At 37.5% G+C, this 17,103-nt stretch overlaps 1 protein-coding gene across 1 annotated transcript in view; it reads left to right on the top strand.

Moving 5' to 3' along the window:
• KIAA1614 (KIAA1614 ortholog) overlaps nucleotides 1–17,103 on the top strand; it is a 65,005-nt gene that overhangs the window by 22,726 nt on the left and 25,176 nt on the right. Inside the window, exon 5 of the mRNA XM_053693945.1 lies at nucleotides 6,798–8,455. Coding sequence (XP_053549920.1) covers nucleotides 6,798–8,455 — 1,658 coding nt within the window. The remainder of the gene's footprint in view (nucleotides 1–6,797; nucleotides 8,456–17,103) is intronic.

A 17,103-nucleotide genomic window follows, 5' to 3' on the forward strand; every position in this document is an offset into this window, starting at 1 on the left:
TGCTAGAAGCTTGTTCATTGGCATTTTTTTCCCATTCCTGAAACTGTCATTTAAGGAATTTGATCAATTTTGTTTTATATGTTGTTTTTTCTATTACATATTGCAAGATGTCTCCGTTTGTCCCTGAGTCAGAAGCCACTTCTGGAAAAATGCTTAACTGAGTTTCAGTTCTACCAAAGCTAAGTTCATTTATTTTAAATGTTATAAATGTTTATCTCTAGCTATGGTTTGTAATAAGTTATTATGATATACTTTTACATGCAGATTCCATTAGTATTTATGCTTTATACATTTCCATTCTTAAGTGCAAGAAATGTTTAGAAGATTTATAAGAAATATTTTTTTCTGATTAAGGCTATGTCTGACTTCGTGCCTTCTAATACAATTTTTAGGTCTTTTTCACTTCTTTTTTAATTATTGAAGTTTCAAATGACCAACAACATACTGATTTATCCTTCTCTGATGATGTTTTTTTCTCTTTCAGAAATTCTCTTCATCAGATATTGACACTAACAAATCTACTTTTTTATATAATTTTTTTATTATTAAAGTACATTTGTTCTTTGTTGAAGAGGTGTTGATTATTTTGGATATTAAGGTAACTAGTTCTTTAAGACTAGCTGACACTATTTCTGCCTTTTTATTTCTTCTGTGATTTCAGAGGTTTTCTTTCCAATTCCCCATACTAGGGAATGGAATAGGCTGAGAATTGTCTTTTATTTTTAAACTATATTCTTTGTCAGCAGTTAAATTCAATTTGGAGGGTTCTCCAATTTATTGGAGCTATCTCTACTCCTACTAATTATGCTATTGTTTTTATAGCAAAATAGTATTTATTTTCCTTTATATAGTTGTATCTTATTTTTGGAAAATTATTTAGTTTCAGGTACTTTTCTTGGTCCTGTGATATTGCAATTGCTTCATTTTTTCTGTTTACTCTAAGATCAAGTATCAGATCATGATTTATTTTAGCATTGTTAAGGGACAACTTTTACTAGACTAGGTGCCGTTGCATTTGTCTTGTTGTTTTGCATTTTGCAAGTCCTCTGTTTTGACTGGTCCTTTAAACTGGACTATCATGCTAATGATTTCATTTGTGTCTTCATTTTATTGAATATATTCGCAAATGAGGGTTAATCTATGTCTTTAGCTATTTTAGCTAGAAGAATTCTGTGATTTTTAAAAAAAATAAAAAAAAAATCCATATTTCTTTTGTTCTAAGATAATCAATTATAATTGGATTCAATTCTTAACTGTTACTATGGGCTTCAAGATTGAGTTCTAAGACTAAAACTTTAAGCTTATACTAGTTTGGTTGTTCTTATTAAGGAACAAATCCTGAGTTCTTTCCCAAGTAACATGTTTTTAATTGGGGTTCGAAATTAGCTCCCTAATGTTGCGATGCACATGCCGTATTCCAGCTTGGCTGGTAAGGGGCAGGTTAAGACTTCTTTGAAATTTATTTGGTTCTATTTTGTCCAAATTTCTTTGATTTTATTCCAGTAAGGCTAACACTTTCTTTCAGTGTGTTTCTGTCCTATATATTTTGGATACTGTTGAGGCATGGCTGGGTACCCATGGGGTTCAAGCGCTGCTCAGACCTGGAATCTTCTGGGGTTTTTATTCCAGTTCCTTTTCTAGGAACTGGGTTTTGGAGTTTTATTCAAACTATTTTGCCTTTTTGTGGTCATTGATAGCATTATTTGTTTTCTTTAGATACAATAAATGCGTATTCTTCATTTTTCTGTTTTCATTCAGATTATTTCCTGAGGATGCGGATTCTCATATGTTTCACTTGCTCTTCAGGACATAGTTAGAGGATCTTTTTTCAAAAGCTCTTAATTCCTCACGCAAGGGTCACCTTTTTTTTAGGTTTCCAGATGGTTTATGTCACTATCTTTGTCTCTATCAGACAAGGGACAATTTGTATTGGGTTCCGTCTGTCGGTACCTTTAGTCTCTATTTCCTTCAGTTGCTATATATGCATAGAAGTTTTAACAGCATTGGATTCAATTCCCTTTGCTCATTTTCAATGGAAAGATCCTTTCCAGCTTTTTATGAGTGTTGTTTCTTCAAGAACATGGTTGGAGGACCAATTAACCAATCAGTTTGTTGATTCCTCAGACAAGAGTAACCTTTTTTAGATTTCCGGATAGATTCAGTGTCCATGACTCTGTCTCTGTTGGTCAGGAGACGTCTGAAATTGGTTTCAGCTTATCGAAACCTTCAGTCTCAATCATTCCCTTTGGTAGCCTTATGCATGGAAATTCTAGGTTCTTATGACTGCTGCATTGGACGTGTTCCCCTTTGCTCATTTTCACATGCAACCTCTTCAGCTCTGTATGCTGAATCAGTGGTGCCGGGATTATACAAAGATATCTCATTTAATATCTTTAAAACTGATTGTTCAACACCCTCTGACGTGGTACAGACCACCATCGTTTACTTCAGGGGGCTTCTTTTTTTCTTCCAACCTGGACTGTGATCTCAACAGGTGCAAGTCTGACAGGTTGGGGAGCTGTATGGGGGTTTCTGACAGCACAAGGGGTTTGGGAAATCTCAGGAGGTGAGATTACCAATCAATATTTTGGAACTCCGTGCAATTTTCAGAAGCTCTTCAGTCATGGCCTCTTCTAAAGAGAGAATCGTTCATTTGTTTTCAGACAGACAATGTCACAACTGTGGCATATGTCAATCATCAAGGAGGGACTCACAGTCCTCTGGCTATGAAAGAAGTATCTCGAATACTGGTATGGGCGGAATCCAGCTCCTGTCTAATCTCTGCGGTTCATATCCCAGGTATTGACAATTGGAAAGCGGATTATCTCAGTCGCCAAACGTTACATCCGGGCGAATGGTCTCTTCACCCAGAGGTGTTTCTTCAGATTGTTCAAATGTGGGGACTTCCAGAAATAGATCTGATGGCTTCTCATCTAAACAAGAAACTTCCCAGGTATCTGTCCAGATCCATGGATCCTCAGGCGGAAGCAGTGGATGCATTGTCACTTCCTTGGAAGTATCATCCTGCCTATATCTTTCCGCCTCTAGTTCTTCTTCCAAGAGTAATCTCCAAGATTCTGAAGGAATGCTCGTTTGTTCTGCTGGTGGCTCCAGCATGGTCTCACAGGTTTTGGTATACGGATCTTGTCCGCATGGCTTCTTGCCAACCGTGGACTCTTCCGTTAAGACCAGTCCTTCTGTCACAAGGTCCTTTTTTACCATCAGGATCTCAAATCCTTAAATTTAAAGGTATGGAGATTGAACGCTTGATTCTTAGTCAAAGAGGTTTCTCTGACTCTGTGATTAATACTATGTTACAGGCTCGTAGATCTGTATCTAGGAAGATATATTATCGAGTCTGGAAGACTTACATTTCTTGGTGTCTTTCTCATCATTTTTCCTGGCATTCTTTTAGAATTCCGAGAATTTTTCAGTTTCTTCAGGATGGTTTGGATAAAGGTTTGTCTGCAAGTTCCTTGAAAGGACAAATCTCTGCTCTTTCTGTTCTTTTTCACAGAAGGATTGCTATTCTTCCTGATATTCATTATTTTGTACAAGCTTTGGTTTGTATAAAACCTGTTATTAAGTCAATTTCTCCTCCTTGGAGTTTGAATTTGGTTCTGGGGGCTCTTCAAGCTCTTCCGTTTGAACCTATGCATTCACTGGACATTAAATTACTTTCTTGGAAAGTTTTGTTTTCTTTTGGCCATCTCTTCTGCTAGAAGAGTTTCTGAATTATCTGCTCTTTCTTGTGAATCTCCTTTTCTGATTTTCCATCAGGATAAGGCGGTGTTGCGAACTTCTTTTAAATTTTTATCTAAGGTTGTGAATTCTAACAACATTAGTAGAGAAATTGTGGTTCCTTCATTATGTCCTAATCCTAAGAATTCTAAGGAGAGATCATTGCATTCTTTGGATGTAGTTAGAGCTTTGAAATATTATGTTGAAGCTACTAAGAATTTCCGAAAGACTTCTAGTCTATTTGTTATCTTTTCTAGGAAAGGTCAGAAGGCCTCTGCCATTTCTTTGGCATCTTGGTTGAAATCTTTAATTCATCATGCTTATGTCGATTCGGGTAAATTTCTGCCTCAAAGGATTACAGCTCATTCTACTAGGTCAGTTTCTACTTCCTGGGCGTTTAGGAATGAAGCTTCGATTGATCAGATTTGCAAAGCAGCAACTTGGTCTTCTTTGCATACTTTTACTAAATTCTACCATTTTTATGTGTATTCTTCTTCTGAAGCAGTTTTTGGTAGAAAAATACTTCAGGCAGCTGTTTCAGTTTGATTCTTCTGCTTATAATTTCAGTTTTCTTCATTATAAGATTTAAACTTTATTTTGGGTGTGGATTATTTTTCAGCGGAATTGGCTGTCTTTATTTTATCCCTCCCTCTCTAGTGACTCTTGCGTGGAAGATCCACATCTTGGGTAGTCATTATCCCATACGTCACTAGCTCATGGACTCTTGCTAATTACATGAAAGAAAACATAATTTATGTAAGAACTTACCTGATAAATTCATTTCTTTCATATTAGCAAGAGTCCATGAGGCCCACCCTTTTTGTGGTGGTTATGATTTTTTTGTATAAAGCACAATTATTCCAATTCCTTGTTTTTATGCTTTCGCACTTTTTTCTTATCACCCCACTTCTTGGCTATTCGTTAAACTGATTTGTGGGTGTGGTGAGGGGTGTATTTATAGGCATTTTGAGGTTTGGGAAACTTTGCCCCTCCTGGTAGGAATGTATATCCCATACGTCACTAGCGCATGGACTCTTGCTAATATGAAAGAAATTAATTTATCAGGTAAGTTCTTACATAAATTATGTTTTATGGATCGGAGAGGGTATGTGATTGTGGCATGGCAGAGAGACTGTTATTTTAGGATCAGAGAGGGTATGTGATTATAGCATGGCAGAGAGACTATTATTTATGGATCGGAGAGGGTATGTGATTGTGGCATGGCAGAGAGACTTTATTTAAGGATCAGAGAGGGTATGTGATTATAGCACGGCAGAGAGAGTGTTATTTAAGGATCAGAGAGGGTATGTGATTGTGGCATGGCAGAGAGAGTGTTATTTAAGGATCAGAGAGGGTATGTGATTATAGCACGGCAGAGAGAGTGTTATTTAAGGATCAGAGAGGGTATGTGATTGTTGCATGGCAGAGAGTGTTATTTAAAGTTCAGAGAGGGTATGTGATTGTGGCATGGCAGAGAGAGTGTTATTTAAGGATCGGAGAGGGTATGTGATTGTGGCATGGCAGAGAGACTGTTATTTAAGGATCAGAGATGGTATGTGATTATAGCATGGCAGAGAGACTGTTATTTAAAGATCAGAGAGGGTATGTGATTGTGGCATGGTAGAAAGACAGTTATTTAAGGATCAGAGGGGGTATATGATTATAGCATGGCAGAAAGACTGTTATTTAAGGATCGGAGAGGGTATGTGATTATAGCATGGCAGAGATTATCAGATAGGCTTGACAAACTCAGGGTCCAATGAGCCACTGGCGCCTTAAAGTTAAACCCACGTTGATTGTGCTAACATAATGACAGTGGCTAGCTTTGTCTACACTCATTTCTGATAGGTTCCCCCTTAATAAGACAAATTGTCCATGAGGCTTGACTATTGAAAAACAATTGCTGCAAACAAGGTCTTATTATTTTCAAACTAAACCACTATGTTAAAAGGATATTAAACAGACTGTTCCATTGCTGTAATAAAAAAAAACACTAAGCAGTGGTTTATACTTAATATAAATAATTGTAATATGTATTATTCATAATTTTAAATGTATTTTAACTTATTATTTCTTTTTTTTTTATACTTAATTTATGCAGTGTCCATTACTTCGTGTCACAGCCTTACAAAGGGGGCTGTGGTCTCTGCATAAAGGTTTATCTAGCTTAATGTCATAAAACTTCTAGAGCAGCATGAGCTAGTTTAGTATTAAGTGATACACTAGATAAACAGGGAGTCAGATTGCCCATGCTCAGAACAGGCAGAATGTAACCAAAATGTCTGCTCCCTTATCTAGCTAAACTGAGAATTTCTAAGTTCTCATTTTGCAGGAAAACTGTTGTTTGCTGTGTTTTAAACAATCTGTTTGAAAGTGGATGGTGAACAAAGGTTTAAACAGTGTGTTACGAATCATGTTTCATACACAAATAAATATTTAACAGACTATGAAGTAAATGTTGTGGTGTGGTTGGAATATTAATGCATTGAATTCTTGTACATGCAATGACAATACTACAAAACACTAAGTGTCATTGTGATGCATTAAGACAATAATGACTCAGACATTCAGAGTCAAACAGGTCTATAAATTAAACCATAAAACATAGTAAAAATAATAAATAAGCTATTTCTACTAATCAAAAACAATTTTAAAGGGACAGTCTACTTGATTTTTTTTTTTTAAAAGATAGATAATGCCTTTATTACCCATTCTCCAGCTTTGCACAATCAACATTGTTATATTAATTTACTTTATAACCTCTAAATCTCTGCCTGCTTCTTAGCCTCTGCAGGCCGCCTTTTATTTAGGGGGCAGTTTGCAGAGGCTTAGATACAAGGTAATCATAGAGGTAAAAAAGTATTTTGATATAACCGTGTTAGTCATGCAAAACTGGGGAATGGGTAATAAAGGAATTATCTATCTTTTTAAACAAGAACAATGTTTGGGTAGACTGTCCCTTTAAGAGACAATTGTTATAGTCACGGTATGAAAGGTGAATATTTAGATGTTACTGTTTGTTAAGGTTTATTTCTTTCTTTTCTTGTCTCAATCAGGGGTCCGTGTACTTCTGGTGCTGTAACTGACGGAGGTTCACTCAGTGACAGCTCCAGTAGTGACCACTGCTCATGTCACAGAACCTCGTCTCGTGGCTCCTCACCCTCTCATGTGCGGTTCCAGGATGAGTCAGAGCAGGAGGCAGAGCTAAGATACAGGGAACGGAAGCAACAAGGACCACAAACTCCCTGTGTGAGCACCACTCCCCCACTAAAGAGACACTCAAGCCATGCACTGAGGTCTCAGCCACTGTCTGGACACAATCCGTATGGAACTTGTGGCCCATACATTAATGGATCAGGAGCCAGTCACAATGTAGGAGTTGTCTCCCAAGTCACAAACTCACGTAACATTCAGTTTGGCCCTAGAATCCCTCAGGATAGCCCTCTTAGTTCATCTGGAGGACTCAGACCCTCACCACACTGGATTTTACCGTCACAGCCATGGAGAATCCAAACAGAGCTGATTCGCGAAACACATATTGGAGGTGATTCTACTGCAGACTCCTCTGGAGAAGAGGAAGGAAGCCACGGCCAAAGAAAACCTTGCCATGCTTGGGTTACACAGAACATTTCTAGAAATAACCTACCAAATACAGCTCTTCAATCTGGAACCTTCACATATGCTTCAAATTCTGACCAAGAAAGTGAATCAAGGGCAAACCTTTCAACTCTTAAATTAGAAAATGGAAGCAGGATAAGCCAGAAGAATTCCATATTGGAACAAAATGCAAAAAACAAATTATCCATTTCTAAAACAGACCATATGATCAAGATATCTCATTCAAATAAAGAAACACACAATGAGGTGAAGGAGCATCAGAAGAGGACATTAAAGACTGGAACAAGAGCAGTTTCACAAGAGAAGGAATCTAGAACCATTGAAAATCATGTAGCTCCCACTTTAGAACCCACACAAAATACAAGAACTAGTATAAAAGATATCGGGTTCAATATTGAAAGTAGAACAGGAACCAATACTCACTTAACAGGAAATGGAAAACCCCAGACATCCTCTCCAAACGCATGCACAGCAAAGAAGGGTTCCTCACTGACTCCTGAGCCTGCACATGGTTGCTTCACACTCTCTGGTCATGTGCCTGCCCCACCTGCTGGGAGAGCTTCCAACTCTGTGCCATCAAGGACTAGTAGATATGCAATGCGGCCAGAGAGGACAAGTCAGCAATTGCCAAACTCTGACTTAGAAAAGGCAGACACGGTGCAGATTCTCCAGGATAAATATGTCACCAAATCTGATTCACTTCTAAAATCTGAAAAGAGAAATAAAGAATCTGTTGACCATTCAGGTGACGGCCAACATCTACCTGGTAATAAATGCAAGGACCAGAGAACTAGGGAGAAATCTTACAGATCTAGAAAACAGCTGGATAAGGAACAACATAATGATGTTACAGACCACAGGAATCAGGAGAGGACGGATAGGACAAGGGAACAGCTTTACACAGAGAGATCACACAGTTCTAGGAGACACAGGGACCATGAGAAGCATCATTCAACCAGAAGATATCAGGATGGTGACAGCGAGCTTCCAAAAAGGGACAGTTTGACCAGGGACTTATCTAAAGCAGCTACAGAGCAAAAGGGAAGTGACACATCTGTAACTCCACAGCTTCAAGACAATTATCATATGAATGCAGGTGAGTAGCTACAGCACAAACACAGGACAGTAGCTACAGCACTTTGACTTTAAGATACAGTGACATATGAATTAAGTGTTCAACTTCTTTACTGCATGTGACGACTTATGTTTGTCATCTGCAGAAGGGATGGTGGCACTTTTGGAGCTCATCACCTCCCCCCCCTGCACTAACACCCCACATCCCTGGTCATCTACTGGGAATCTGGGGATTCTGAGGATACTGGTGACATCAGCATTCTCAGAATCCAGAAAACTGGAAGAGCTGGGGGTAACTAGTCAAACCCCTCAATATCAGCTCACTTAAAGGGACAGTCAACGCAAAAAACGTTATTTAAAAAGATAGCTAATCCCTCTTAATCATTCCCCAGTTTTGCACACTTTTTACCTTTGTGATTACCTTGTATCTAAGCATCTGCTGACTGCCCCTGATCACATGACTTTATCTATTGACTTGCATTTAAGCCAATTAGTGCTATGTTGTTAGAACTCACTGGCGTAAGCTCAATGTTATCTATATGGCTCACATGAACTAGCACTCCCCTGTTGTGAAAAGCTAATACAAAACATGTGATCAAGGGGCTGTCTTTAGTGACTTAGAAACAGACAGACATTTAGAGGCTTAAAGGTTATAAAGTATATTAATATAACCATGTTTTTTGTGGGGAATGGGTAGTAAAGACATTATCTATCTTTTTAAACAATAACAATGTTTGTGTTGACTGTTCCTTTAAGCCCTAGAAACCACCAAGACCCATCACGTGAAAGGCAATCGCTTGATCTTTCAATTGGCTGACTAAACTAACTAAAATAAAAAACACACATATTTGTAGGTGGTCGGGGGGGTCTCTATGGGCCTGTAACCGCTCATTAAAAAGTCTTAGAGACCCCCAGTCCCCTAGATTAAAACCCTGAAGCCCCTTTTTTAAAACATGCCCCTTATAGATTTTAATCACCAGGTGATCACCTGACATATAAATGTGCATTTATTGTACTAGAGGCTTACACGAGCCCCTATGTGCACATCAAAGTTATATAATGATACCCAAAGGGCCTTTTTATGTGGATAACCCCTTTTTTTCATTTTACAACAGAGTTTATAAAAAACACACACAATATTGTTTACAACTTTCTTTATTAAATTGTTGCAAAATAAAATATGCATTTGTGTAACCTTTTATGTTGTATATTTCTCACTTTATTATATACATATAAAATAATGGTAAAGTTTGAATCTACCGGGTCTCTGTGTATGGGTTTCTCACTAAAAATTAGTCTATTATTATTTTTGTTTAAAAAGATAGATAATCCCTTTATTACCCATTCACCAGTTTTGCATAACTATTACCTCTGTGATTACCTTGTATCTAAAGCTCTGCAGACTGCCCCCTTATCTCAGTGCTTTTAACAGACTTGCATTTTAGCCAATCAGTGCTGGTTACTACATAACTCCACAGGAGTGAGCACAACGTTATCTATATAGCACACATGAACTAGCACTAGCACTATGTGGTCGTACAGCAAACAAGAAGCGCTATTAATGCGCGAATACCGTTATGATGGCTGCCCTGGTTATGTCTGTAATTGTATACTGTTTGCGCACCACATGTTGTTACAGTATAGAATGATTAGTGTCTGCAGGGGGTGGCCATGGGCGTTCTGGAATTGTGGTTATCATATTTCACCTACACCTGGGTCCAGCATGTAGAACTGATAAAGACTATTGCCCTTATGTCTCATCTTGAGATCTTGGAAAATTGGATTTGAAATTTGCCTAAAATATTCTACTGCTCATTTAAAATTAAGAGTAAGTGCTATAGCATTGTCTATTTATTATGCACTTGCCTTTATTACTACTGTAAGTTAGCTGTTTTATCATTTTTATAATGCCGATATATGTCACAGTGAAGCACATTCTATATGCAGTAAGGTGAACAATTAAAAGGATACTGAACCAAATGTTTTCCTTTCATGATTCAGTTTTTCTTTGTTCTATTGGTATCTTTATTTGAAAAAAAAACATAGTTTATGTAAGAACTTACCTGATAAATTTATTTCTTTCATATTGGCAAGAGTCCATGAGCTAGTGTCGTATGGGATATACAATCCTATCAGGAGGGGCAAAGTTTCCCAAACCTCAAAATGCCTATAAATACACCCCTCACCACACCCACAATTCAGTTTAATGAATGGCCAAGACGTGGGGTGAAAAAGAAAGGAGTAAAAAGCATCAACAAAGGAATTTGGAAATAATTGTGCTTTATACAAAAAAATCATAACCACCATAAAAAGGGTGGGCCTCATGGACTCTTTCCAATATGAAAGAAATTAATTTATCAGGTAAGTTCTTACATAAATTATGTTTTCTTTCATGTAATTGGCAAGAGTCCATGAGCTAGTGACGTATGGGATAGCAATACCCAAGATGTGGAACTCGAGAGGGAGGGATAAAATAAAAACAGCCACTTTGCTGAAAAAAAATTAATCCACAACCCAAATATAAGTTTATTCTCAAAAAAGAAAAAGACAAACTTAAATCATAAGCAGAAGAATCAAACTGAAACTGTTGCCTGAAGAACTTTCCTACCAAAAACTGCTTCCGAAGAAGCAAATACATCAAAATGGTAGAATTTAGTAAAAGTATGCAAAGAAGACCAAGTTGCTGCTTTGCAAATCTGATCAACTGAAGCTTCGTTCTTAAAAGCCCAAGAAGTGGAAATTGATCTAGTAGAATGAGCTGTAATTCTCTGAGGCGGGGCTTTACCCAACTCCAAATAAGCTTGATGAATCAAAAGCTTTAACCATGATGCCAAAGAAATGGCAGAAGCCTTCTGACCTTTCCTGGAACCAGAAAAGATAAAAAATAGACTAGAAGTCTTCCTGAAATCTTTAGTAGCTTCAACATAATATTTCAGAGCTCTCACCACATACAAAGAATGTAAAGATCTCTCCAAAGAATTCTTAGGATTAGGACACAAAGAAGGGACAACAATTTCTCTATTAATGTTGTTAGAATTCACAACCTTAGGTAAGAATTTAAATTAAAGGGCCACTAAACCCAAAATCTTTCTTTCATGATTCAGATAGAACATACAAATTTAAACAACATTACAATTTACTTCTATTATTTATTTTGCTTAATTTTTTAGATATCCTTATTTGAAGAAAAAGCAATGCACATGGGTGAGCCAATCACATGAGGCTTCTATGTGCAGCAACCAATCAGCAGCTACTGAGCATATCTAGATATGCTTTTCAGCAATGAATATCAAGAGAATAAAACAAATTAGATAATAGAAGTAAAGTAAAAAGATGTTTAAAAATGCATTCTCTTTCTAAATCATGAAAGAAAAAATGTGGGTATCATGTCCCTTTAAGTCCGCAAAACTGCCTCATCCTGATAAAAAATCAGAAAAGAAAGAGCGGATAATTCAGAAACTCTTCTAGCAAAAGAGATGGCCAAAAGGAACAACACTTTCCAAGAAAGTAGTTTAATGTCCAAAGAATGCATAGGCTCAAATGGAGGAGCCTTCACAACCAAATTAAGACTCCAAGGGGGAGAAATTGATTTGATGACAGGCTTGATACAAACCAAAGCCTGTACAAAACAGTGAATATCAGGAAGTTTAGCAATTTTTCTGTGGAATAAAACAGAGCAGAGATTTGTCCTTTCAAGGAACTTGCAGACAAACCTTTATCCAAACCATCCTGAAGAAACTGTAAAATTCTAGGAATTCTAAAAGAATGCCAAGAAAATGTATGAGAACACCATTAAATGTAAGTCAAACTCTATAATAAATCTTTCTAGAAACAGATTTACGAGCCTGCAACATAGTATTAATCACTGAGTCAGAGAAACCTCTATGACTAAGCACTAAGCGTTCAATTTCCATACCTTCAAATTTAATGATTTGAGATCCTGATGGAAAAACAGACCTTGCGATAGAAGGTCTGGCCTTAATGGAAGTGGCCAAGGTTGGCAACTGGACATCCGAACAAGATCTGCATACCAAAACCTGTGAGGCCATGTTGGAGCCACCAGCAGCACAAACAATTGCTCCATGATGATTTTGGAGATCACTCTTGGAAGAAGAACTAGAGGTGGGAAAATATAAGCAGGTTGATAACACCAAGGAAGTGTCAACGCATCCACTGCTTCCGCCTGAGGATCCCTGGACCTGGACAGGTACCTGGGAAGTTTTTTGTTTAGATGAGATGCCATCAGATCTATTTCTGGAAGCCCCCACATCTGAACAATTTGAAAAAACATATCTGGGTGGAGAGACCATTCTCCCGGATGTAAAGTCTGACGACTCAGATAATCCGCTTCCCAATTGTCTATACCTGGGATATGAACCGCATAAATTAGACAGGAGCTGGATTCCGCCCAAACAAGTATCCGGGATATTTCTTTCATAGCTTGAGGACTGTGAGCCCCACCCTGATGATTAACATATGCCACAGTTGAGATATTGTCTGTCTGAAAACAAATGAACAGTTCTCTCTTCAACAGAGGCCAAAACTGAAGAGCCCTGAGAATTGCACTGAGTTCCAAAATATTGATTGGTAATCTTGCCTCTTGAGATTTCCAAACCCCTTGTGCTGTCAGAGATCCCCAAACAGCTCCCCAACTCGCATCTGTTGTGGTCACAGTCCAGGTTGGACGAACGAAAGAGGCCCCTAGAATTATACGATGGGGATCTAACCACCAAGTCAGAGAAAGTCGAACATTGGGATTTAAGGATATTAATTGTGATATCCTTGTATAATCTCTGCACCATTGGTTCAGCATACAAAGCTGGAGAGGTCTCATATGAAAACGAGCAAACGATTACGTCCAATGCTGTAGTCATGAGACCTAAAACTTCCATGCACATAGCTACTGAAGGGAATGACTGAGACTGAAGGTTCTGATAGGCTGCAACCAATTTCAAACGTCTCTTGTCCGTTAGAGACAAAGTCATAGACACGGAATCTATCTGGAAACCTAAAAAGGTTACCCTTGTCTGAGGAATCAAAGAACTTTTTGGTAAATTGATCCTCTAACCATGTATTCGAAGAAACAACACTAGTTAATTCGTATGAGATTCTGCATAACGTAAAGACTGAGCAAGTACCAAGATATCGTCCAAATAAGGAAACACTGCAATACCCCGCTCTCTGATTACAGAGAGTAGGGCACCGAGAACCTTTGAAAAGATACTTGGAGCTGTCGCTAGGCCAAAAGGAAGAGCAACAAATTGGTAATGCTTGTCTAGAAAAGAGAATCTCAGGAACTGATAGTGATCCGGATGAATTGGAATATGAAGATATGCATCCTGTAAGTCTATCGTGGACATATAATGCCCTTGCTGAACAAAAGGCAGAATAGTCCTTATAGTCACCATTTTGAAAGTTGTTATTCTTACATATCGATTCAAAATCTTTAGATCCAGAACTGGTCTGAATTAATTTTCTTTCTTTGGGACAATGGATTTGAATAAAACCCCAGACCCTGTTCCTGAAATGGAACTGGCATGATTACCCCTGATAACTCCAGGTCTGAAACATACTCCAGGAAAGCCTGAACCTTTACTGGGTTCACTGGAATGCGTGAGAGAAAAAATCTTCTCACAGGCGGTCTTACTCTGAATCCTATTCTGTACCCCTGAGAGACAATACTCTGAATCCAATGATTTTGGACCGAATTGATCCAAACATCTTTGAAAATTTTTAATCTGCCCCCTACCAGCTGAGCTGGAATGAGGGCCGCACCTTCATGCGGACTTGGGGGCTGGCTTTGATCTCTTAAATGGCTTGGATTTATTCCAATTTGAGGAAGGCTTCCAATTGGAAACAGATTCCTTTGGGGAAGGATTAGATTTCTGTTTCTTATTATGTCGAAAGGAACAAAAACGGTTAAAAGCTTTAGATTTACCCTTAGGTTTTTTATCCTGAGGCAAAAAGACTCCCTTCCCCTCAGTGACAGTTGAAATTATTGAATCCAACTGAGAACCAAATAATTTATTACCTTGAAAAGAAAGAGATAGCAATCTGGACTTAGAAGTCATATGAGCATTCCAAGATTTAAGCCACAAAGCTTTTCTAGCTAAAATAGCTAAAGACATATATCTAACATCAATTTTGATATCATCAAAAATGGCATTGCAAATTAAATTAATAGCATGTTGAATCAACTTAACAACCAAAAAGTTGAAGCAGCTGCAACATCAGCCAAAGAAATTACAGGCCTAAGAAGATGGCCTGAATATAAATAAGCCTTCCTTAGATAAGATTCAAGTTTCCTATCTAAAGGATATTTAAAAGAAGTACTATCTTCCGTAGGAACAGTAGTAAGTTTAGCAAGAATAGAGATAGCGCCATCAACTTTGGGGATCTTTTCCCAAAACTCTAATCTAACTGGTGGCAAAGGATACATTTTTTTAAACCTTAAAGAAGGAATAAAATAAGTACCAGGCCTATTCCATTCTTTAGAAATCATATCAGACATAACATCAGGAACTGGAAAAACCTCTGGAATAACCACAGGAGGTTTATAAACAGAATTTAAACGTTTACTAGTTTTAATATCAAGAGGACTAGTTTCCTCCATATCTAATGTAATCAACACTTCCTTTAATAAAGAATGAATATACTCCATTTTAAATAAATAAGAGGATTTGTCAGTGTCAATGTCTGAAGCAGGATCTTCTGAATCAGACAGATCCTCATCAGAGAAAGATAAATCAGTATGTTGCCGGTCATTTGAAATCTCATCAACACTGTGAGAAGTTTTAAAATACCTTTTACGTTTATTAGAAGGCGGAATGGCAGACAAAGCCTTCTGAATAGAATCAGAAATAAATTCTTTTAAATTTACAGATATATCTTGTGCATTAGATGTTGAGGGAACAGCAACAGGTAATGAACTACTACTGATGGATACATTTTCTGCATGTAAAAGTTTATCATGACAACTATTACAAACTACAGCTGGAGGTATAATCTCCATAAATTTACAACAAACGCACTTAGCTTTGGTAGAACTGTTATCAGGCAGCAGGGATCCAACAGTGAATTCTGAGACAGGATCAGATTGAGACATCTTGCAAATGTAAGAGAAAAAACAACATATAAAGCAAAATTATCAATTTCCTTATATGGCAGTTTCAGGAATGGGAAAAAATGCAAACAGAATAGCCCTCTGACATAGAAAAAAGCAATAGGCAAATAGGAATGGGGTCTTAAATAATGAAAATATTTGGCGCCAATTATGATGCACAACAGAAAAATATTTTTTGCCGACAAAAACGTCCGGAAACAACACACTCGCGTCATAGATGACGCAACCTTGTGAAGGACTCGGCGTCAACTAAGACGCCGGAAATGACGAATTTTGCATCAACGAACGTAACTTAGCTCCAAAAAATCTTGCACCAAGAATAAACTTTGCATTTTGCGCCCTCGCAAGCCTAATTCTGCCTGCAAATTTAAAAGACAGTCAATTTGAAAAAGAGACTATACCCCAGGTAAGAAATACATTTTCATAAAAAAGCATTTCCCAGATATGAAACTGACAGTCTGCAAAAAGGAAATATACTGAAACCTGAATCATGGCAAATATAAGTACAATACATATATTTAGAACTATATATAAAGTGCCAAACCATAGCTGAGAACGTCTTAAAGGGACAGTATACTGTAAAATAGTTTTTCCTTTAATGTGTTTACAATTGCTTTTTTTACCAACTGCAGAGTAAAAAATGTATGAAAATTAGCTTTTTAAGGTTTATTTCTGTATATTAAAGCTCTGATTTTGTGTTTTGAAGCCACAGCCTAATAAAATGGGTTGAGCTTGTAGGTATAATCAGATCTCATTACTGTATCACATTGTGCACATATACCTGCTTCTTTATCTTATATCTGTCCTTAAAACAATCACCAATACTTTGAGAGAACAATGGAAAATCAACATTTCATTACCTTATCTCTGCTTTATCACACTGGGAGTGTAATTTCTTCTGCTGGCTGTGTTAACAAAGCTTATCTATACCTGGTACGCGCGGCCACAAACTTTCAGAATAGGTGGGGATACCACATGCTAAATTAACAATTTTAAATGCCAATATAAGGGTAAAGGAGCTACTTGTAAACAATTTAATACACTCCAGCAGGTAAAGTGGATCATTGGGAACAAATTAAAGGGGAGAAAATTTTTGAGTAAACTGTCCCTTTAAGTAAAGAAAACATACTTACCAAAAGACACTCATCCACATATAGCAGATAGCCAATCCAGTACTGAAACGGTTATCAGTAGAGGTAATGGAATATGAGAGTATATCGTCGATCTGAAAAGGGAGGTAGGAGATGAATCTCTATGACCGATAACAGAGAACCTATGAAATAGATCTCCCGTGAGGAAAACCGTTGCATTCAAAAGGTGATACTCCCTTCACATCCCTTTGACATTCACTGTACTCTGAGAGGAATCAGACTTCAAAAATGTTGAGAAGCGCATATCAACGTAGAAATCTTAGCACAAACTTACTTCACCACCTCTATAGGAGGCAAAGTTTGTAAAACTTATTGTGGGTGTGGTCAGGGGTGTATTTATAGGCATTTTGAGGTTTGGGAAACTTTGCCCCTCCTGGTAGGATTGTATATCCCATA

The sequence above is a fragment of the Bombina bombina genome, chromosome 10 (assembly GCF_027579735.1).
Source record: "Bombina bombina isolate aBomBom1 chromosome 10, aBomBom1.pri, whole genome shotgun sequence".
Taxonomy (NCBI): Eukaryota; Metazoa; Chordata; class Amphibia; order Anura; family Bombinatoridae; genus Bombina; species Bombina bombina.